The 24,230-nt window shown below is 45.5% G+C and overlaps 1 protein-coding gene across 1 annotated transcript in view; it reads left to right on the forward strand.

The window, feature by feature from the left end:
- The first annotated feature begins 3,630 nt into the window (after positions 1-3,630).
- Positions 3,631-24,230, forward strand: part of LOC128136235 (proprotein convertase subtilisin/kexin type 5-like) — a 277,385-nt gene continuing 256,785 nt past the window's right edge. The window contains exon 1 of the mRNA XM_052775477.1: positions 3,631-4,344. Coding sequence (XP_052631437.1) covers positions 4,147-4,344 — 198 coding nt within the window. The 5' untranslated portion in view covers positions 3,631-4,146. The remainder of the gene's footprint in view (positions 4,345-24,230) is intronic.

A 24,230-nucleotide genomic window follows, 5' to 3' on the forward strand; every position in this document is an offset into this window, starting at 1 on the left:
CGTTAGCTGAGTTCCTCTTCCGGATTCAGGATTCTCCCATTCAAAAGCAAACAAATTCTGACTTTCTGCGGCTAAGGTCAGGCAGAAGAAGGCATCCTTCAAATCTAGCATGGTAAACCAAACTTGGTTATCTTTTAGTTTTGTTAACAAAGTATATGGATTTGCGACTACTGGATGTATATCTTCAGTAATCTTATTTATGGCTCTCAGATCTTGGACCAACCTATAGCTTTTCCCGTCTGCCTTTTTAATTGGTAGTATAGGTGTATTATATTCTGATTCACACTCAATCAATATTCCATATTGTAGAAACTTGTCAATTATTTCCTTGATCCCCTTCCTATCATCTATTTTCAGGGGATATTGCTTAACTTTGACAGGTTCTTCTCCTGGTATCAGCTTAATTACTATAGGGGCTGCATTTTTAGCTTTTCCTGGAACCTCAGAGGCCCAGACTCCAGGATATACTTGATCAACAATTTCCGGAGGTACTTCAAATTTTGGTTCAGCTTGTATTAATGCCAGGCTTAAAATGTTAATTAGCTGGTCTTCCTTGATTTTTAATTCCATTTTTCCTTTTTCAAAAACAATTTCTGCTTCCAATTGTTCTAGCAAATCGCGGCCTAACAAGGATTTTGGAGATCCGGGCAAAAACAGAAATTTGTGTATTCCTATTTGTTTACCCAATTTATATTTAAGCGGTTTTAGGAAATAAGCCTTTTTCTGCTGGCCAGTAGCTCCCACTACAGTCACAAGTTCTTCATCCTCCGGTATCAACCTTTGATTTAACACTGAATAGGACGCTCCCGTATCTACAAGAAAATCCACCTCTCGTTCTATTTTCCCTAGCTTAACTTTAACCAGTGGATCCGCTAGGGTGGATTCCCCCGGTCCCCCTCATTGACCAGAGGTAACATCGGCTACAACAGCTCGTGCTCCACTTAGCTTAGGACATTGTCCTTTCCAATGGCCTATTTCTTTACAATAAGCACATTGATCCGATCTTAAGGGCTGGCGTGAGCCTCCCCTCCTTCTAATTCCCCGACCCCTCCCACAAAGGGGGTTGTCCTGCTTTCCCAGCGCAGCTACAGTAGCTGCATCAATAGCTTTTCCCAGTTTTCGTCTCTCATCCCCCTCTCTGTTTCGATACGTTCTCCAAGCTTCCTCTATCAACTTCTCTAAGTCCCTTATCTCAGGCTCTTTTAGTTTCTGAAGCTTTCGTCTTATATCTTCTGAAGATTGTCCTAGAAACAAAGAGACTAACTGTTGTTTTCCTACTTCAGATAAGGGATCTAAGGTAGTAAATTTCCACATAGCTGCTCTTAACCGATCAAGAAACTCTGTGGGAGTTTCAGTCTGACCTTGTTTTACTGCATACAGACTTGACCAATTAACTGCTTTTGGTATCGCATTTTCAATACTGATCTTTATCCATTCTTGATATTTTTCAACAATCGGTAATCACTGTCATCATTAGGGTCCCATCTGGGGTGCCAGATTGATTCAAAGAAACTAACTCAATAGTTTGATTAACTATTAAGTAGGTATTCTTTATTGGCAGCGCTGGATGCACGGGGGATCGTTCCACCTATCGTGCACACCGTCGGGCCTAATTGTGCAGGTTAAGTACATATTCTACATACATATTCACTAGATTTCTGAGAAATGTTATACATATTCATTAGTTTTCTGGGAAACTATTAGCATATGCAAATGTCCTTTACACAGGCGCATTGAAGGTCTCTGGTGGTCTTCAGGAGTCCTCTGGTGGTCTTCCATAGTCTTCCTCACTTGTCCGCTATTTGACCCTCCTCAGGTGATTCTGCGCAGTATGGTCCTTTACATGTTTTGATACCTCAGTGTTTGTTAGTGCTCCTATTATCTAAGTTTTCATTAGTAGTTTAGAACCATATGGCTAGTTTAAGCTAAATTATCTACAAGGACGAGAACAAAGGCAGGAGTTGTTATCTTTTCCGGCCCTATCTATTCAAGCAAGGCCTCTACTTGTGCCTTCTTAACAAGATCGTAAGTTCATCAAACATTTAATTAAGTTTTGTGATCGCTCATGGTTCCTTCTTGCTCATCACTCCCAAGTGCCAGTCTCTGACAGGCTTAATCCTTGACAAACACCAGTCCTTGGTATGTAAAGTTACAGAGAGACAATCATTAAGCAATAAGCAGTTCGTTCTCTATATCAGTTCAGTTGCTTGAAGCATTTCACAGCATGCCTGCATGGTTTGTGGAAACACAACACAGGTACAGGGATGAGCTGCCAGGGAAAGTGGATGGTGTACTGGTGTACTCTTCCTCAGCAGGACTGCTGCTCCTCTACTGAAATATTGAACAATGTGCACTGTCATCAGCTTTTTTTTTTAAATGCAGTGACCATGCATGAACTTTGGAGGACATTTTAACACTAAACAAAATCAAATTATATTTGTAAAATGATGATCAGGATGGCCAAGGAGAATCTTGTGAGAAACTAGGAGGCATAGTTGGCAAAGGTTTGAGAGGCAGCTTCAGGGTTGCTCTTGTTTCTGTTTAATATTTGTGTTGCCTCAAGCCTTCAAAAGACTGATTAACAAATAAGGCGGCAGTGATAGCTTAAAGAAAAAAACCCTAAAACATGAGAAGTGTAGTATGCTTGCTATTCAAGGACTGTTTAGATTATGTGTACTCAAGGTAAAGCTTATCTAGTTTAAGACTGCTTACAATAGAGGATGCTTAAGGAGTGTTTGGATAATAGTCAAGGCACCAGATAACAGACATTTCAGAGTTACAGACTTGCTAATCAAGGACATACATCCTCCTTCGAGGGGTTGGCAAGAGAAACAAAGACCCTGGTGTCCTCAGATGATGCATGACCATAAAAGGACAAAAGGAGTAGGGGTATTCTTCCCCAAACGACCACCAAAGACCACCAGAGACCCCCCGCGCAGGCATAGAAGACTCTGGGATGATTGCTCAAGAGAACAACATGTCATGCTTGCTCAACATAACGAATATGCAATAGTTAGGTGGAACATATGTATTAGATAGGTGTGGTGTTTTAACTGTAGTGTCTAAGTACGGACTGAAAACCTCAGTAGGTGTGCTTGATTTGTGGAAATCTTCCACCTTGCACCCTGTGCAGAATAAAGCAATGTCTCCTCTCTAAACATACTTTGTGTGTTTCGGGAGTTACTTTCTGATCAGGTAACATTTGGATTCATTCCTGTAGCACCCAAACATCATCGAGGTGGGCCTCACCATGCAGGGGTTGCGCAGGCACATCCCTAAGCACCTCCTTGGCTCCAGGACCCTGAGGAGGCACAAAGGAGGTGCTGCAGACAGTGCCATACATGGGGCCTTGCTGCAGGCCTCGCACCTCACGCACGGCTCCCACAGTCTCAGCAGCAAGAGCGGCAGATTCCCGGCCCGATGGAAGAGGGGAGCCCTTGGGCGCAGGGAGTCCGGTGTCTGGGGCCGGCGGTAGCTCCGAGCGCTCGTTGCACGGATGAGAGCGAAAGGGGGCGGCAGGGCACAGGGCCGGCGCGACTGCCTTTTCCCCTGGCCCTCGGCGCTGCCGGGCGGTGGAAGGAGGGAAGGCGGGAGGAGGAGAGAGGGAGGAGAGAGGGAGGTAACCGAGCCTGACTGAACTGAGGCGCTCAGCTGCCAACACTCACACTGCCTGCTGCTGCTGCAGTGCTGCTCCGGGACTCCAGACAAGAGGGGGAGAGGGAAGGAGAGGAAAAGCGAGAAGCAGGAAAGGAGACAGAAGATCACTAGAAGGGGGAAATCTGAGAGAGGAGGGAAGAGCAGAGAGGGGAGAGAAGGAACCCTCCTCCCCAGAGAAGACTTTCCATGTAGCTGGGGACAGAGGGGGAAGACTGGAGCTCAGAACCCGTGATAAAAGCTTTCCAAGCAAGTTGAGCAATTTACTTAATCCCCGAAGAGCAGAGGGAGGAGGAGAGATCAATAATCATAATTGCTGATCATAATCATTATTCCCAGCCCCTCATAATTTAACCCCCAGACAGTTCAATGCACTATTCCAAGCTCTTCCTAGTTTCCTCCTCGGGATAACTTCGGAGGACTTTGCCGTCGGGTTCGCCTGGAGGTCAGCCTCGGAAGAAGGAAGTTTTGTGGGGGTTCTGCGCAGAGAAGATGGACTGGAACCGCCGCTGCTGCTGGGGAGGCGGAGGCGGTGGGGACCTTCTCTGCCGGCTCACTCTGGTGCTGGGGTTTCTGCTGCCCGCCTGCAGGACGCGCCTGTACACCAACCACTGGGCTGTGCGGATAACTGGGGGGCTACCGGAGGCCAACAGGATAGCTAGCAAATACGGATACGTCAATATAGGACAGGTAACCCTCCTTCCAACTACTTCCGAGTAGGCAGCGTCGGCGCAGCCAGCCGGTGGGGTCTGCTACTCGCCTCGCGGCTCCCGCTGCCACCCCGCGCCGCCGGGGCAGGGGACGGGCAGCTGCAGGGCGGGCTCCCTGGCCCCGGCGTCGCCCTTACCACGTCGCAGGCCCCGCCGCCGCGGGGAGGCCCGGAAAGCCTTCTGCCGCCCCGGCCTCCCGCCGCGGGGCCGGGCGACTGGAAGAAGTGATGCGTGGGGGCAGGTATAAAGGAGCTGCACCGGATCGAGTCAGCTTGTGCAGTCGCAGTGCCCCCTCTGCGGCCAGGTGCGGAGCGGGGCGCGAGCTGCGGAGCCGTTCGCAGACCGAGGGGTGGGGGTGGTGGCCGGGAGGCCCTGCCAGGGCTCTGCTTGCCTCCTCGCGCTGGTTCCGCGGCACCACCCCCCGCCCCCCTCAATCAAAATAAAAGAGGAGGTTCGCCTTTTATTGAGCGTGCGGTGTCCCCGGGAGCCAGGACGTGGCAGCTGCGGCCGTCTGCCCGCCCGGCACGGGTGGTATCTCGTCCCCCCTTTTGGCAGGGCGTGCGGAAGGGAAAGGTGACAAGGGTGGCCCTGGGGCTGCTTCCGGGCGTGCGCCGGCCGCTACAACTCGCGGCGAGCCTGGGGGCACACGGAAGCAGGGGTCCTACTGGAAAGGGGGAACATGAAGAAGGGGGCCGGGGCACTGCGGTGTGGAAGGAACCTTTGTGGGTCTACCCTGAAGGTCAGACCTGGCCAGCCTCCCTGGCAGGGCCCGTGCTCTGTCATGGCCCCCATGTTTCTGTTCCACAGTCCAATAGCCACTGCTTTCTGCTGGGTTTGTTGTGAAATGAGGGAAAAGAAGTCAGCTCTTGGATGCCAGTGCTCTTAAAGTAGAATTATACAGAACTTCCTTGATTTTTGCCTGATCAGTTAGGCAACACCTAACTGGTCAGAGTTAGGTATACATGTAACTCTGAAGAGTCCACAGATGTTTAGCTAGAAAACACCTGGAACTAGCTAGATCCAGAAAACAGTCCGTGAGAAAATTCTTGGATCCAGACAGATCCAGGAACTACAAGTGAGGAAACACCTGGTTCTCACTGGATCCAATCACACTGAAAAATTCTCTGCTGCTATAGCCTAGGCACAGTCGCTGTTAAAAACATAAGATCTCTTTTTTCTGACACATTTTCTGCCACAGTATCCTAGGCTTTCCTGACAGTTGGCCTCAAAATGTGAGCCACATATGCAGGGCTTATAAAACTGAATGCCTAAAAAATAAACAGGTCTGTTGCATGCTTGTGTGCAAATATCCAAGCACAGATCATCCAAGTGACACTTACCTGATTGTTATTTGTGTGGTAAAATGAGTTCCCACATACTGTCATGGACTCAAAAGTTTGAAGCATGTATCTCGACTGTTCCCAATTATTGCACACCTGAATTTTAACAGTTGTACAGTTTATTTAATATAAATAATTTACATAAGAAAAGCTGGAAAATAACATTGAGGCAGTACAAAACATGGTGTATAAAGACTGAGTACCAGCTTCCCTCTTGGAGCACTTGTGCAGGTAGGCAAGGCTATTCCCATTTGGAGGCACAAAAATTCAGGAGGAAGTTTTTGTGTCAAAATTGAATCCACATCTGGAAATTGTCATTTTTATAAGATGAAGGAATCCAAGAGTAAAGTTTTCTGCATTGATGTGTTTTATTTTTTTCTTATACATGTCTTTTGCTCAAGGTTTTTTTGTATATTCCTATCTGGGCCTTTACAATGCTGAAATAAGCAAGAGTTAGCTGGTTGGAGGATTCACTTCTTCCCCTTTTGTCTTTTGCCAGGCCAGCTGGCTAATTCAGGACCTGCTTTTTTATATCTAGCACATCCAAATCTCCTGTTGGATTAAGAAAAGAATGTAGTAAGCCACTATTGTCTTCTTATGTGTCAGTGAAGTGCCATGTACCCACCTATGACATATTAATAATGGATACGTTACTGATCAGGTGTACAGATAGGAATGAGAGAAAACAGAGACTATGAATAATGAACGACTGAAAAATACATTACTAGGTATACAGATGAAAAGAAGGCATATGTGAAGGGAGTCAATACTGTTATTTAGTTATGCAGATAGGGAGAATGCAAGTAGAACAGAAATGTAAGAATGTTAAATGATGCATGCATGAGAAGGAAAACTGTAGTAATAATATGAACTAGACTGATGGGTGAATTCTAGTCTTCTGGCTGTTACGAACCTTAAAGCACAAGAAGCAGGCAGTGAGCATACACAAAGAAATTCCACAGAGCTTCCTGTACGTAATTTGGATTTGGAGTGCTAGATTTCATTCTGTCCTGCCAATGTAGAGCTCAGAGCTCTACTGTTGTACAGTTATTATTTGTCTTAAGAAGTTTTATACATTTGCACAGTCTTACTTAGAATTTCTTTTCATGGGTATCTTTTTAGGATGGCCAGTTTTAGTTTCTGATCATTCCTAGCAAAATCATCTCCAGATGGTATTTCTTTCTCAGCATGTTCATTAGTATGGTGGGAATTCTGATGTTTGCAGTGAATCTGTTCTTCTTTTACTCCTACCCTATCCTTATACAATTTTATCAGACTGACCTGGTCACTAGATAGGACTTAGAATTGAAGAATTCAGAGTGCATAAGATAATCAGAATGTCTATGATCTGACCATACATGGTTTAACATATAAATTATGGTTCAAAGAGTATATCACTTGTTAGAGATGGGTGAAGAGGAATAAGGCAGTTGCATTTTAGAGAAAGGAAGCTAGGAAGAGTCAGGACTGATGAGTAGGATTTGGCTGCAACAGGCTTTTTGCATAGATTTGGAAAAGAAGGGCATTATTTGACTCATAACCAAAACAGGAAGTGCAAAAGAATCTATAAGAAGGGACAAGAATTGTCTGTTTATTATTGAGAGACAATTGGAAATAATTTAAAAATCTGTACTTGAGTGCAAGATGTTGAAAGACTTTTTTTTATCTGAATACAGTATCAAAACGCTAAAAGAGAGATAACCAGTAAGCAGAATTCTGTTAGAAGCAGGACTTCCCATGCTTAATGTCTGCATATTGTAGCAGCTATGGTCAGGTAGTTAAACTTTGGTTTTGCAGATAACATCTCTTCCAGTTAAGCTGAAACATTGTGATTAGAGCTGAATATGTCAGTAAGAGCTAAGCTGTTTGCTTTTGCTTGAAGACGGCAATTGCATAAAAGTACACATACCTAAATAATCTGAAATAGATGACAAAAAGTGTAGTGCATTAAGCATAATATTTCTGATTAAATTACATTAAATTTGAGAGGTCATATTTAAGAAGGAAGTGCAAAAATCAAAATCAAGGTCCCACTACAGCTGACCCAAAGAACTGACTCAGTACAAATGACCCAGAAAAATAAAGGAATTAAAATATTCTAGATAAAAGTTAATGAAATTGTGTGTAAAAAATGGAAGTCAGGTAGGGACAATTGCAAAGTTGCAAATCTGGAGGATTCTGACAACATACTTAATTGCATGATTAGAGCTGAAGGGAACAGTGGAAAAGAGGGGAGGGTTGTAGGTGTTATTCTTACCAGCTAGCTTGTCAGTTTTGAATGAGTGGAGATACAAGAAGCCATGAGAGAGAGATGTTAGGATAGTGTAGGAGTAAGGCAGTTAAGAGTAGGCAATATTTGGGTTGTGTTTGTGGAGAAATGACATTGAAATATACATTAAGTTGGTCAGTGGAGACAAGATGGTAGATACAGCAGCTGTGAATTGTAAACATCAGCCATGATCCCTTCTCTCAGTTTTTGTTATTTGGTGCATTCCTGGTAATAGACAGAATTTAGCCCTCCCTTTTGGTGCTCATGTGATTTCCAGTAAAATAATATTCAGCTGAGCCTTGAAATATCTGTAAGTCCATTTTCATTGCCATGATGATGCCAGGAAAGCTACAAAACCTGGCTGAATGATTGGACCAGTCAGTCAGAAATAGATGGATGAAAGGTATGTTAAAGGAGGCCTAGAGATCACCTGCTGCTGAGTAACTGAGTTCTGCAACTCACAGCTTCTGGTAAGCTCCTGTTGCTCTTAAATTCTCCTTGTGGTCTCTATCCCTTGTTACAACTTCCCAGAAATGTGAAGCTTCAGCTTCTCTGCTTATTGAAAAAAGGAGTTTTCCATGAACTTTTTGGAGATATGGCACAAAAGAAAAATAATTGTCTGTTACTCTGTACTTCAGGCTCCATATTCTGGTTCTTGTTTCCTATGAATTGCCCCAATGTACTGCTCATTTATCCGGTTTTTTCCTTACCATTGCCAATGTGAAATTGATAGTAGACATAGAAGTTTGGTTGTCCTTCACAGATATTTGAATTCTTACAGTGAATCTAGTGAGACTATCATTAATTTTCTTCATGTATGGCTTGAAAAAGCAAAGAGCAGCAACTTAGACCTATCATTATATCAACTGTTATTCAATTTCTGTTCAAAGACTCTTTTCCCCATAGAACTGAATGAAAGTTAGGTATCACAAAAATTGAGGCAGTAGATCACCTTATCAACTGAAGCAAGTGGGCAGGATATCCTTCTGAAAGTCTGTGAATTTGATTGCTCTAGTTAGTGCCACCAGTTTGGAACTTCTGACTTGAACAGTAGGGCCTGCTTGAGCTGACACTCAAATCAATAGGCCTTAAATGAAGGCCTATTAAAGGCTTTTCCCATGACTTGAAGCTTGAGTACTTAGTTACTGATAATGTAACATAACCACAGCTGCATTAAAGCTAATGGAGCAAACACAATGAAGCATCAGTCAGTATAAGCTACAAAAGAATTTGGAGACCAGTAACTAGTGGTGTACCCCAGGGGTCAATACTGGGTCTAGTCCTGTCTAACATCTCTCTCCGGGTAATTTGTCTTTTGGGCTGTTTGCGGCTTCACCAAGGGGAAGTCATGCTCAATCAACTTGATAAACTTCTATGATGAAATGACTGGCCTGGTAGACAAGGGGACAGCAGTGGATATTGTCTAGCTGGACTTCAGTAAGGCCTTTGACACTGTCTCCCATAAGATCCTCATAGACAAGCTGTATGGATAAGGAGACAGTGAGGTGGGTTGGAAACTGGCTGAATGGCCGGGCCCAGAGGGTGGTGATCAGTGGTGCAATGTCTAGTTGGAGACCAGTAACTAGCAGTGTACCCCAGGGGTCAATACTGGGTCCAATCCTGTTCAACATCTTCATTAATGATCTGGATGATGCGGCAGAGTGTACCCTCAGCAAGTTTGCTGATGACACAGAACTGGGAGGAGTGGCTGATATGCCAGAGGATCATGCTGCTATTCAGAGGGACCTGGACAGGCAGGAGAAATGGGCTGACAGGCACCTCATGTAGTTCAAGAAGGGGAAGTGCCAAGTCCTGCCCCTGGGGAGGAACAACCCCAGGCACCAATATATGCTGGGGGCTCACTGGCTGGAAAGCAACTTGGCAGAAAAGGACCTGGGGGTCCTGGTGGGCACCAAGTTGAACATGAGCCTGCAATGTGCCCTTGTGCCAAAGAGGGCCAATGGTATCCTGGGCTGCATTAGGCAAAGTATTGCCAGCAGGTCGAGGGGGGTGATCCTTCCCCTCTCCTCAGCACTGTTGAGGCCACACCTGGAGTCCTGTGTCCAGTTCTGGGCTCCCCAGTACAAGAGAGACATGGGCATACTGGAGAGAGTACAGCAAAGGGCCACGAAGATGATGAAGGGACTGGAGTATCTCTCCTATGAGGAAAGGCTGAGAGAGCTGGGACTGTTGGACTGTTCAGCCTGGAGAAGAGAAGGCTCAGGGGGGATCTTATCAATCTATATCAATACCTGAAGGGAGGGTGCAAAGACGACAGAGCCAGGCTCTTTTCAGTGGTGCCCAGTGACAGGAGAAGAGGCAATGGGCACAAGCTGAAGCACAGGAGGTTCCATGTGAACATAAGGAAACGCTTTTTTACTGTGAGGGTGACTGAGCACTGAAACAGGTTGCCCAGAGAGGTTGTGGAGTCTCCCTCCTTGGAGATATTCAAAAGCTGTCTGGACATGGTCCTAAGCAACCTGCTCTAGGTGGCCCTGCTTGAGCAGGGGGGTTGGACCAGATGACTTCCAGAGGTGTCTTCCAACCTCAACCATTCTCTGATTCTGTAATGAGTCCCAAGACCTCCTGTCTTCGATTGGGCTTTTGAATAGCGTAAACATGTAAAGTCATGGCTTAAATGCATAGATGTGATCTTTTTCTTTCCTCATCTATTTCAGACATGTCTGGCCTACCCTTCGTTCTGCAACGAGCATGGGGGGGGTGTGTGTGTGAGGTGAGAAAGAGAGGGAGATGGTGCAGGGTTCTTTCTGGATCTCAATAAGAAAGGCCTAACAACAAATGCCTACATAAAATATCTGTTTTAATAAGACAGAATAAGAAGAGGAATATGGATAGCAATTAAATCTTAACTTCCCTTCACATGCTGGGAATCCTGTGTTCGTGCAGCATCGGACAGATCCTGGATGGATTTTCTCATGGCACGCTCCGCAGATCCTGTTCATGGAGAGAGGTTCCTCCCTTGTGGCCAGTCAAGCTATTATATAATTTCCTTACATATATAATTTCCTTACAAGAAAACAACTATTCATAAAGGATGTTCACATGAGAACTTCTTGCTGCTCTTTTAGATAAAGACACACAGGTGGCATAATTGCCAATACCAAGTGGGAACTGCCTGCAGGCTCCTCTGTTACAATGAGCTGGCTGAGTTTATCTTGCGACCAAGGAATTTGTGCAGCACAACACAGGCCTAGGCCTACTCAGGTTAATTGTTATGTGAATCACTAACTCCTAAATGTGCAATGGTTTCTCAGTCAAGATCAATACATTCCACCCCTTGATCCACATACAGTTTACCTTTCCCAAAGATATTATAAGTTACAGATTATATTAATAAACTGTTCTGCTAATAGGAAGCTTCCTGACAGGTTGGAATATTATCTCTGTCACAACATCCACCAGTGTGCAGCAGAGGGATATTCCAGCAGATTCCCTTACAATGGCTACTCATGCTAACATAGGGGCTTCTCAAGCCCTAAGTACAAGGCCCAATATAGCAGACATGGCTTTTTCAAGATCACTAACTCCTTGAAAACAATGTCTTCTGCAAGGCTCCCAATACACCCTTGAACTGCAATTAGTAGCTTCTCTCGTGAACAAATCTTTGTCTCGTGAAAAGTTCCTCTCTGCTCTTCGTGAATGGGTCTTTTAAGAAAGCCAGGTAATAGCAATCCCTCTGGGGTTGTGATAAGGTAGTATAAGGCAAAGCAGCCAAAGAATGGCTCTAAGTTGCACACTGGATGGAGCAATGTGGAACATATTCTGTCCCCAGCAGTTCCCTGATTAAATATTTGTCCTGGTTTCAGCTGGGATAGAGTTAACTGTCTTCCTAGTAGCTGGTACAGTGCTATGTTTTGAGTTCAGTATGTGAAGAATGTTGATAACACTGATGTTCTCAGTTGTTGCTCAGTAGTGTTTAGACTAATGTCAAGGATTTTTCAGCTTCTCATGCCCAGCCAGCGAGGAAGCTGGAGGGGCACAAGAAGTTGGCACAGGACACAGCCAGGGCACCTGACCCAAACTGGCCAACGGTGTATTCCATACCATGTGACGTCCCATCTAGTATAGGAACGGGGAAGTGGGGGCAGGGATTCGCCGCTCGGGGACTGGCTGGGTGTCGGTCGGCGGGTGGTGAGCAATTGCACTGCGCATCATTTGTACATTCCAATCCTTTCATTATTGCTGTTGTCATTTTATTAGTGTTATCATTATCATTATTAGTTTCTTCTTTTCTGTTCTATTAAACCGTTCTTATCTCAACCCACGGGTTTTGCTTCTTTTCCTGATTTTCTCCCCCATCCCACTGGGTGGGGGGGGGGAGTGAGTGAGCGGCTGCGTGGTGTTTAGTTGCTGGCTGGGGTTAAACCACGACAGTCCTTTTTGGCGCCCAACGTGGGGCTCGAAGGGTTGAGATAACGACAAACCTGAGCAGAGCTTGTTAAAACAAATTTGTTATAAGCATTCATTATATCGGTCTAATAGTCGCTGGTCATTATGTTGATTTATGTGTTCTTAGAGTTGTTGCTCTGGTTTTTAAAGTTCTGTTATGTATCACCTCGCTTGCTGTATGTAGTCCGTGGGAGGTGGATTAAGGTTTTCGCTTTGATGTATTGTACAACACTGGTTTATGGTATGATAAAGTCGTAGGCTGTGGGATTAATCCGGTACTTGCACTCAACATTGTCACCTTTATACTGTGGAAGCCATCTGTGGGAAACTATTAATAATTATACCATTTACCTTTCCTCCTTGGAAAACCAGTCTATGGGTGGGATACCTTTCTTCCCCTCTCCTTTCTCCTTCAGTCCAGTTACAATGGTGTTTGAGAATTTTGAAAAATTTGAATACTCTTGGGATGTTGGGACCAGCACGGTCCTAGCCCTACTGCTAGGAATTAGCATGCTTCTGAATGTGGTTCAGCTCTCGTTTAAGGTTAAACAACTATTTAAGAAAATCACCCAGAGATCTGCCCCAAGGCTGGATAATTATGAGTGGCAGGGTGTGTGGGGTAGTATGGGCAAGTACCTAGGAGAGTGGGCACCTCCAGTGTTTTGGAAATTCACCCCTGAACAAGTGCAGAATCCAGAAGAACTAGTAAAATATTTGGAAAAGGTATGCTGTCACCCCGGCAGCTCCAGAGAGATACAAATTACTGCAACGTGCTGGGGCCTGGCCCATGCCTATCGAGCCCTGTTCGACACCACTCAGTACCCTCAAGGGGAAGAGAAGGTCTCTGGACCTAACAACAAAACGATGAGCACTGCGGTCACTCAAACCTCGGCAACAGGCACTGCGGCCCCTCCAGCCCCGGCGACGAGCACGGCAGCTACCCAAACCTCAGTGACAGGCACTGCAGTTATCCAAGACCCGGCGAGCGGTACTGCAACTGAACCAGCGGACCAACCTGCACCAGTATCAGTTGCCCCCGTACAGAAAAAGAAATATACAAAAAAATCAGTTCGCTTAGCGAAGGATGAAGGCGAACCAGGGTCATCACGGGAACAGGAGGAAGAGGCAGAACCAGAGGTAATAACCCGGTCCCTATCCTTGAGTGAGCTGCGGGATATGCGAAAAGATTTTGGCCGCCGTATAGGTGAGCATATTATCACCTGGCTCCTCCGATGCTGGGACAATGGGGCTAATAGCTTGGAATTAGAAGGTAGGGAAGCCAAGCAGCTGGGATCGCTTGCCAGGGAAGGTGGCATTGACAAGGCAATTGGAAGAGGGACACAAGCCCTCAGCCTCTGGAGGCGACTCCTGTCAAGTGTGAAGGAAAGGTACCCCTTTAAGGAAGATGTTATATGTCAATCAAGCAAGTGGACAACCATGGAAAAAGGTATCCAATATCTGAGGGAATTAGCTGTGCTAGAGACAATTCATCATGATCCGGACAACCCACAATTACCCAAAGATCCAGACGAAGTCCAATGCACACGACCCATGTGGCAGAAGTTTGTACGGAGCGCACCATCGTCCTATGCCAACTCACTGGCAATAATGACCTGGAAAGACGAAGAGGCACCGACAGTGGATGAAGTGGCTCGCCAACTCCGTCAATACGAAGAAAATCTCTCCTCCTCCCTACAAGCCTGCATTTCGGCTGTGGAGAAGCTGTCCGAGGATTTCCAGCAATTCAAAGAGGAGATGTCCTGTTGCCCACCTGTAAGGACCAATGTCTCAGCTATTAGGAGTGAGCGCTCCTCTGCCCAAGAGAGAGAATATAGAAGGTACACACCGCGAGGTGCCCTGTGGTTTTACTTATGTGATCATGGAGAGGACATGAGGAAATGGGATGGAAAACCTACCTCGGTCCTAAATGCACGGGTTCATGAGCTGCGAGGAAAAAACACCACAAAAGGGGATTCTACCAGGAAAAATGCCGCTCCGGTTTCCAAACAGAGTAGAAGGGCTGATCTTATTTCTGATCCTCTTGAAGGGACTTCTGAGCCAATTTTACGAGAAGTGAATACTGGATACTCTGACCAGAATTAGAGGGGCCCTGCCTCCAGCCAGGTGGAGGAAAGGGATAACCGGGTCTATTGGACTGTGTGGATTCGATGGCCTGGCACGTTAGACCCACAGGAGTATAAGGCTCTAGTAGACACCGGCGCACAGTGTACTTTAATGCCATCAAGTTATGAAGGGGCAGAACCCATTTCTATTTCTGGTGTGACAGGGGGATCCCAAGACTTAACTGTATTGGAAGCTGAAGTAAGCCTAACTGGGAATGAATGGCAGAAACACCCCATTGTGACTGGTCCAGAGGCCCTGTGCATCCTTGGCATAGACTATCTCAGGAGAGGGTATTTTAAGGACCCAAAGGGGTATCGATGGGCTTTTGGTATAGCTGCCTTGGAGACGGAGGGCACGGAACAGCTGTCTACCCTGCCTGGTCTCTCTCAAGACCCTTCGATTGTGGGGTTGCTGAGGGTTGAAGAACAACAAGTACCAATTGCTACCACGACGGTGCACCGGCGCCAATATCGCACCAACCGAGACTCTCTGATTCCCATCCACAAGTTGATTCGCCAACTGGAGAGCCAAGGAGTGATCAGCAAAACTCGCTCACCTTTTAATAGTCCCATATGGCCCGTGCGAAAGTCTAATGGGGAGTGGAGACTAACAGTTGACTATCGCGGCCTGAATGAAGTTACGCCACTGCTGAGTGCTGCCGTTCCAGATATGCTAGAACTTCAATACGAACTAGAGTCAAAGGCAGCCAAGTGGTATGCTACAATTGACATTGCTAATGCGTTTTTCTCAATCCCTCTGGCAGCAGAGTGTCGTCCACAATTTGCCTTTACTTGGAGGGGTGTCCAGTACACTTGGAATCGATTGCCCCAGGGGTGGAAACACAGCCCCACCATTTGCCATGGACTAATCCAGACTGCACTGGAAAAAGGTGAAGCTCCGGAACACCTGCAATACATTGATGACATCATCGTATGGGGCAACACGGCAGAAGAAGTCTTTGAGAAAGGGAAGAAAATAATCCAAATCCTTCTGAAAGCCGGTTTTGCCATAAAAGAAAGTAAGGTCAAGGGACCTGCACGGGAGATCCAGTTTTTAGGAATAAAATGGCAAGATGGGCGTCGTCAGATCCCAATGGATGTGATTAACAAAATAGCAGCTATGTCTCCACCAACTAATAAAAAGGAAACACAGGCCTTCTTAGGTGTCGTGGGGTTTTGGAGAATGCATATTCCAAATTACAGTCTGATTGTAAGCCCTCTCTATCAAGTGACCCGAAAGAAGAATGATTTTCAATGGGGCCCTGAGCAACAACAAGCCTTTGAACAAATTAAACGGGAGATTGTTCACGCAGTAGCCCTTGGACCAGTCCGGACAGGACAAGATGTTAAAAATGTGCTCTATACTGCAGCTGGGGAGAATGGCCCTACCTGGAGCCTCTGGCAGAAAGCACCTGGGGAGACCCGAGGCCGACCCCTGGGGTTTTGGAGTCGAGGATATCGGGGATCCGAGGCTCGCTATACTCCAACTGAAAAAGAGATATTGGCAGCATATGAAGGAGTTCGAGCTGCCTCAGAAGTGGTTGGTACTGAAACACAGCTCCTCTTAGCACCCCGACTGCCAGTGCTGGGCTGGATGTTCAAAGGGAGGGTCTCCTCTACACATCACGCAACTGATGCCACGTGGAGTAAGTGGATTGCACTGATCACACAACGGGCTCGCATAGGAAACCCCAGTCGCCCAGGAATTGTGGAAGTGATCACGGACTGGCCAGAAGGCAAAGATTTTGGAATGTCGCCAGAGGAGGAGGTGGCACGTGCTGAAGAGGCCCCGCTGTATAATAAACTGCCAGAAAATGAGAGGCAATATGCCCTGTTCACTGACGGATCCTGTCGCATCGTGGGAAAGCATCGGAGGTGGAAAGCTGCCGTATGGAGTCCTACACGACAAGTTGCAGAAACTGCTGAAGGAGAAGGTGAATCGAGTCAGTTTGCAGAGGTGAAAGCCATCCAGCTAGCATTAGATATTGCTGAAAGAGAAAAGTGGCCAGTGCTCTATCTCTATACTGACTCATGGATGGTGGCAAATGCCCTGTGGGGGTGGCTACAGCAATGGAAGCAGAGCAACTGGCAGCGCAGAGGTAAACCCATCTGGGCTGCCGCACTGTGGCAAGATATTGCATCCCGGCTAGAGAATCTGGTTGTAAAAGTACGTCATGTAGATGCTCACATACCCAAGAGTTGGGCCACTGAAGAACATCAAAACAACCAACAGGTGGATCAGGCTGCCAAGATTGAAGTGTCTCAGGTGGACCTGGACTGGCAACATAAGGGTGAGCTATTTATGGCTCTGTGGGCCCATGATGCTTCAGGCCATCAGGGAAGAGATGCAACATATAGATGGGCTTGTGGTCGAGGGGTGGACTTGACCATGGACACTATTGCACAGGTTATCCATGAATGTGAAACATGTGCTGCAATTAAGCAAGCCAAGCGGTTAAAGCCCCTGTGGTATGGAGGGCGATGGCTGAAATATAAATATGGGGAAGCCTGGCAGATTGACTATATCACACTCCCACAAACTCGCCAAGGCAAGCGCTATGTGCTCACGATGGTGTAAGCAACCACTGGGTGGCTGGAAACATATTCTGTGCCCCATGCCACCGCCCGGAACACTATCCTGGGCCTAGAAAAGCAGGTCTTGTGGCGACATGGCACCCCAGAACGAATTGAGTCAGACAACGGGACTCATTTCCGAAACAACCTCATAGACACCTGGGCCAAAGAGCATGGCATTGAGTGGGTGTATCATATCCCCTATCATGCACCAGCCTCTGGGAAAATTGAGCGATACAATGGACTGTTAAAGACTACATTGAGAGCAATGGGGGGTGGAACTTTCAAACATTGGGATACACATTTAGCAAAAGCCACCTGGTTAGTCAACACCAGAGGATCTGCCAATCGGGGTGGCCCTGCCCAGTCAGAATTTTTACATACTGTAGAAGGGGATAAAGTCCCTGTAGTGCACATAAAAAATATGTTAGGGAAGACAGTCTGGGTTACTCCTGCCTCAGGCAAAGGTAAATCCATTCGTGGGATTGCTTTTGCTCAAGGGCCTGGGGGCACTTGGTGGGTGATGCGAAAAGATGGGGAAGTCCGATGTGTGCCTCAAGGGGATTTAATTTTAGGTGAGAACAGCCAGAATTAAACTGTATATTAGTTGCTATATAACCCTGCTACTGTATGTTATCCTTACTATAATTATGTGCTATATCCATAGTACTATAGTAAGAATCACTTAGATCAAGCAAGAAAAGAACTGTGATAAAACCGAGCAAAGCGCAGTAGTGATGGAACCAGAACTGACTCCGGCATGCAACAATCCAACGGTGCACACCATCCTCCTGCTGCGCCAAATGTCACCTGCTTGTCACACTGCACTGAAGCCCAATTCTGCTCTACCGACTGAGAGGACTTTGCACCATCCCTCCTGCCCAGAAAGACTGGTATGACAGATGGAGCCCAGAGTCGGGAACTAAATGAACTCAATGAACATTTTATGAACATGACCCATGAACTAAAGGAATGATATCTCTGTGTGTGTATACATATATATATATATCATTGCTCATATGTCTTAAAGGGATGGAAAGGTGATGATGATTGACCAGGATGTAACTAAAGGTATGGGAACTGTGCATGACGTCAATGGTATAGAATAAGGGGTGGATACTGTCCTGGTTTCAGCTGGGATAGAGTTAATTGTCTTCCTAGTAGCTGGTACGGTGCTATGTTTTGAGTTCAGTATGTGAAGAATGTTGATAACACTGATGTTTTCAGTTGTTGCTCAGTAGTGTTTAGACTAATGTCAAGGATTTTTCAGCTTCTCATGCCCAGCCAGCGAGAAAGCTGGAGGGGCACAAGAAGTTGGCACAGGACACAGCCAGGGCACCTGACCCAAACTGGCCAACGGTGTATTCCATACCATGTGACGTCCCATCTAGTATAGGAACGGGGAAGTGGGGGCAGGGATTCGCCGCTCGGGGACTGGCGGGGTGTCGGTCGGCGGGTGGTGAGCAATTGCACTGCGCATCATTTGTACATTCCAATCCTTTCATTATTGCTGTTGTCATTTTATTAGTGTTATCATTATCATTATTAGTTTCTTCTTTTTCTGTTCTATTAAACCGTTTTTATCTCAACCCACGGGTTTTGCTTCTTTTCCCGATTTTCTCCCCCATCCCACTGGGTGGGGGGGAGTGAGTGAGCGGCTGCGTGGTGTTTAGTTGCTGGCTGGGGTTAAACCACGACAATATTTTACCCTTCTGTCTCACAGTGGCTACACAGAGCAGACCTTTCTCTTAGAGCAAAGTGTCTGTCATTGACTTTTGGGAAAGTTTGGCTGTCTAGATGGCAGCTGCTGAGGATTAAACATATTAAAACATATAGTATGTGTTGCATTTTGTACAATTGGTGGAAATGTGACTGTGCTGATAGAGTGGAGATTCGTTGCCTTTCAGTGAAAGAAGGAAGCTTTCTTTTGATATAGCCATGAAAATTATAGTATACTGATATGTCATCTTGGTTCCTATGGTTTTTCTTTGTTTCTTGTAAACACAGCTTCTCACTGGATATAAATTTGTGGTTTGGTGCTAAAATATTCTTAATAGACTGGAGAAAGGAGCACCAGCTTATAGAGGGATGACTTGTGAAACATCTGAGAAGCTGGGAATGCTTCTCCTAACTTTGATGCTGAAGCCTTTTGTGCTCTTGAGCTAATGACTTAAACTTTTTCTCCCTACTTCTTTATTTATAGAGACAAAAGAAGAGAAACACCAGTAACTGGGGGTAGACACATGAGTTTCTTTTCATTTCAAATATGTGGGCTTCAAAATAAGGAAAGCTTTCTAGGTTTGTGCTCTTCTGAGTGCTTCATCAGTCTGGGCTATCAGGAGCCAGGGATTTCTCATTCAGGCAGGAGACTTTCCTTGAGGCTATAGGAGAGAATGAGATAAACAAACAGCTGATATCCCCAAGGGGACAGAAGAATGGGAGAGGTGAAGATACCTTTTCTGTGGCTCCAACAAGGAAGAGAAATGCTACATTAATTAATATAGGAGTAAACTTTAGAACCCTCTGTTCCTTTTTCTTCCTTAATTCTAGACAGGGTCAATACTTTTCTAAATCCTGTCTTTCCTCTCCTAATTGTATTCTTCCAGTAATCTTTCTTTTCTGATCTCTTCCAAGGTCTAGAGGCTTACTCCCCACCTTCTGTCACCCTCAGGAGGTGACAGACTGCCAGACTGCCCTTTCCCTGCTTTTTCCTGCCTACAAGGAGTACATGCTGTTTACAAAAAAACACCTAAGCAGGCTAAGCTTGAGGAGCTGCCCGGGAGCCACTGTTAGCTATATGGATTTGGTTTTTAAGATAAATAGTAAACAAAAGATAACTTATTGGGAGTTTACAAATTTAAAGCCAGCAAATCACACACAAAGAGATAATAAATATTAGTTAATTTCAAACCCGAGGTCCCAATGATGGCACAGAGAAGATGTTGTGTAGCAAGATCAATTGATCAGAAAGAATGAGAAGAATGGCTGTTTTCCATTTTCCAAATCTATTCCTGATGGGAGGCAAAAGGAAATCTTGCAAACTAAGTGGTTGAAATTGGAAGACTAGAAAAAAGCATTTCAGCTGAGAGAAAAGGGAGCTTAAGCTAAGATAAAGAGCCTAAAGTAAGGTTGTCTTCAGCAAAGGCAGGATCAGCTATGCCCACATCTTTCCTGGCAGATATTAAACCTATTTTTGAAGGTCTTCAGTAAGGAGACTCCACAGTGCCAGGGCATGGTCAACCTAGTGGTTCATTATCCTCATTGCCCCCTTGAAGTCTAAGCTGCATCTGTCTTCCTGCAGTTTAAAGCCTGCACTTCTTTCTCTATGAACATAAAGAACAGCAACAGTGGAAAAGTTGTAGTGTTCCATTCTTCCTTCCACCCACTTTTTTCTTTTTTCATCCAAGCCTAGTTCTTTCCCTTGTTTCACATAGGTCATGTTTTCATTGATCAGTTTTGCTGTTTAACTCCGGTCTTTCTAACTGATCCTCATCTTCTTGAAAAATAGATGAAATATTCCTGCTAGAGCTTTACTGCTGAGTAGAGAATAAGAATTCCTTTAGGTGTCCTGAGGACAGCACTCCTATTTACATATCCTATTATGGTGCTTGTCTTTCCTGTGGCTGTATGACATTGTTGACTTATGTTCAGCTTGTGATCTGCTATAGCTCACAGACTGATTCTGCCAAATTTGTAGACAGTTGTTCTCCAGCCTGAATTTGTCCAGTAGATTATTCTTGATTAGGTGTAGCATATGTCTTTGCGCTACAGACAATATATATCTTTGCTACTTTGCTTTGTTTTTTGTCCTATTTTTCCAGACCTCATTTTCCAGTTTGTCAAGTTCATTTTGAATTCTGTTCCTGCCCTTCAACATGCTTGCAGTCCCTGTTTCTTGTTGTATGTATGCTTAACAGGTGTATTTCCTCTGCCAATATCCAGATCACTAATGAAAATCTTGACCAAAAATAGTTTCTAGAAGAACTCTGGCAGGCAGTAATTTGCTGCCCAAGCAGATACATTAATGTTACCTATATAGTTTTTACTTACCATTCCATAATTTAATTTTAGACACTACTTCAAGAATTCAAAGGGAACTGTCAATCAAGTAATATTTGTATATATATTTATATATATTTATAAACATATTAATATATTTATATATAATCATCTATATTATGTATAGATGTGTATATATAATCATAGATTTGTATATATATTTATAGATGCAATTTTTAATTTGCAAAGTATCAGCTCAAAATAAATATAAAAATCACAGTGATATTGGACTACATCATCAGGTCCAGTTCATTGCTGTTATAAGCCTTTAAGCCTTTACAAGTGGATCTCTTTCCACTGTGTTGTGGTTTAACCCCAGCCAGCAACTAAACACCACGCAGCCACTCACTCACTCCCCCCCCACCCAGTGGGATGGGGGAGAAAATCAGGAAAAGAAGCAAAACCCGTGGGTTGAGATAAGAACGGTTTAATAGAACAGAAAAGAAGAAACTAATAATGATAATGATAACACTAATAAAATGACAACAGCAATAATGAAAGGATTGGAATGTACAAATGATGCGCAGTGCAATTGCTCACCACCCGCCGACCGACACCCCGCCAGTCCCCGAGTGGCGAATCCCTGCCCCCACTTCCCCGTTCCTATACTAGATGGGACGTCACATGGTATGGAATACACCGTTGGCCAGTTTGGGTCAGGTGCCCTGGCTGTGTCCTGTGCCAACTTCTTGTGCCCCTCCAGCTTTCTCACTGGCTGGGCATGAGAAGCTGAAAAATCCTTGACATTAGTCTAAACACTACTGAGCAACAACTGAAAACATCAGTGTTATCAACATTCTTCTCATACCTAATTCAAAACACAGCACTGTACCAGCTACTAGGAAGACAGTTAACTCTATCCCAGCTGAAACCAGGACAGTATCCACCCCTTATTCTATACCATTGACGTCATGCACAGTTCCCATACCTTTAGTTACATCCTGGTCAATCATCATCACCTTTCCATCCCTTTAAGACATATGAGCAATGATATATATATATATGTATACACACACAGAGATATCATTCCTTTAGTTCATGGGTCATGTTCATAAAATGTTCATTGAGTTCATTTAGTTCCCGACTCTGGGCTCCATCTGTCATACCAGTCTTTCTGGGCAGGAGGGATGGTGCAAAGTCCTCTCAGTCGGTAGAGCAGAATTGGGCTTCAGTGCAGTGTGACAAGCAGGTGACATTTGGCGCAGCAGGAGGATGGTGTGCACCGTTGGATTGTTGCATGCCGGAGTCAGTTCTGGTTCCATCACTACTGCGCTTTGCTCGGTTTTATCACAGTTCTTTTCTTGCTTGATCTAAGTGATTCTTACTATAGTACTATGGATATAGCACATAATTATAGTAAGGATAACATACAGTAGCAGGGTTATATAGCAACTAATATACAGTTTAATTCTGGCTGTTCTCACCTAAAATTAAATCCCCTTGAGGCACACATCGGACTTCCCCATCTTTTCGCATCACCCACCAAGTGCCCCCAGGCCCTTGAGCAAAAGCAATCCCACGAATGGATTTACCTTTGCCTGAGGCAGGAGTAACCCAGACTGTCTTCCCTAACATATTTTTTATGTGCACTACAGGGACTTTATCCCCTTCTACAGTATGTAAAAATTCTGACTGGGCAGGGCCACCCCGATTGGCAGATCCTCTGGTGTTGACTAACCAGGTGGCTTTTGCTAAATGTGTATCCCAATGTTTGAAAGTTCCACCCCCCATTGCTCTCAATGTAGTCTTTAACAGTCCATTGTATCGCTCAATTTTCCCAGAGGCTGGTGCATGATAGGGGATATGATACACCCACTCAATGCCATGCTCTTTGGCCCAGGTGTCTATGAGGTTGTTTCGGAAATGAGTCCCGTTGTCTGACTCAATTCGTTCTGGGGTGCCATGTCGCCACAAGACCTGCTTTTCTAGGCCCAGGATAGTGTTCCGGGCGGTGGCATGGGGCACAGAATATGTTTCCAGCCACCCAGTGGTTGCTTACACCATCGTGAGCACATAGCGCTTGCCTTGGCGAGTTTGTGGGAGTGTGATATAGTCAATCTGCCAGGCTTCCCCATATTTATATTTCAGCCATCGCCCTCCATACCACAGGGGCTTTAACCGCTTGGCTTGCTTAATTGCAGCACATGTTTCACATTCATGGATAACCTGTGCAATAGTGTCCATGGTCAAGTCCACCCCTCGACCACAAGCCCATCTATATGTTGCATCTCTTCCCTGATGGCCTGAAGCATCATGGGCCCACAGAGCCATAAATAGCTCACCCTTATGTTGCCAGTCCAGGTCCACCTGAGACACTTCAATCTTGGCAGCCTGATCCACCTGTTGGTTGTTTTGATGTTCTTCAGTGGCCCAACTCTTGGGTATGTGAGCATCTACATGACGTACTTTTACAACCAGATTCTCTAGCCGGGATGCAATATCTTGCCAGAGTGCGGCAGCCCAGATGGGTTTACCTCTGCGCTGCCAGTTGCTCTGCTTCCATTGCTGTAGCCACCCCCACAGGGCATTTGCCACCATCCATGAGTCAGTATAGAGATAGAGCACTGGCCACTTTTCTCTTTCAGCAATATCTAATGCTAGCTGGATGGCTTTCACCTCTGCAAACTGACTCGATTCACCTTCTCCTTCAGCAGTTTCTGCAACTTGTCGTGTAGGACTCCATACGGCAGCTTTCCACCTCCGATGCTTTCCCACGATGCGACAGGATCCGTCAGTGAACAGGGCATATTGCCTCTCATTTTCTGGCAGTTTATTATACAGCGGGGCCTCTTCAGCACGTGCCACCTCCTCCTCTGGCGACATTCCAAAATCTTTGCCTTCTGGCCAGTCCGTGATCACTTCCACAATTCCTGGGCGACTGGGGTTTCCTATGCGAGCCCGTTGTGTGATCAGTGCAATGCACTTACTCCACGTGGCATCAGTTGCGTGATGTGTAGAGGAGACCCTCCCTTTGAACATCCAGCCCAGCACTGGCAGTCGGGGTGCTAAGAGGAGCTGTGTTTCAGTACCAACCACTTCTGAGGCAGCTCGAACTCCTTCATATGCTGCCAATATCTCTTTTTCAGTTGGA

Source organism: Harpia harpyja, chromosome W (assembly GCF_026419915.1).
Source record: "Harpia harpyja isolate bHarHar1 chromosome W, bHarHar1 primary haplotype, whole genome shotgun sequence".
NCBI lineage: Eukaryota > Metazoa > Chordata > Aves > Accipitriformes > Accipitridae > Harpia > Harpia harpyja.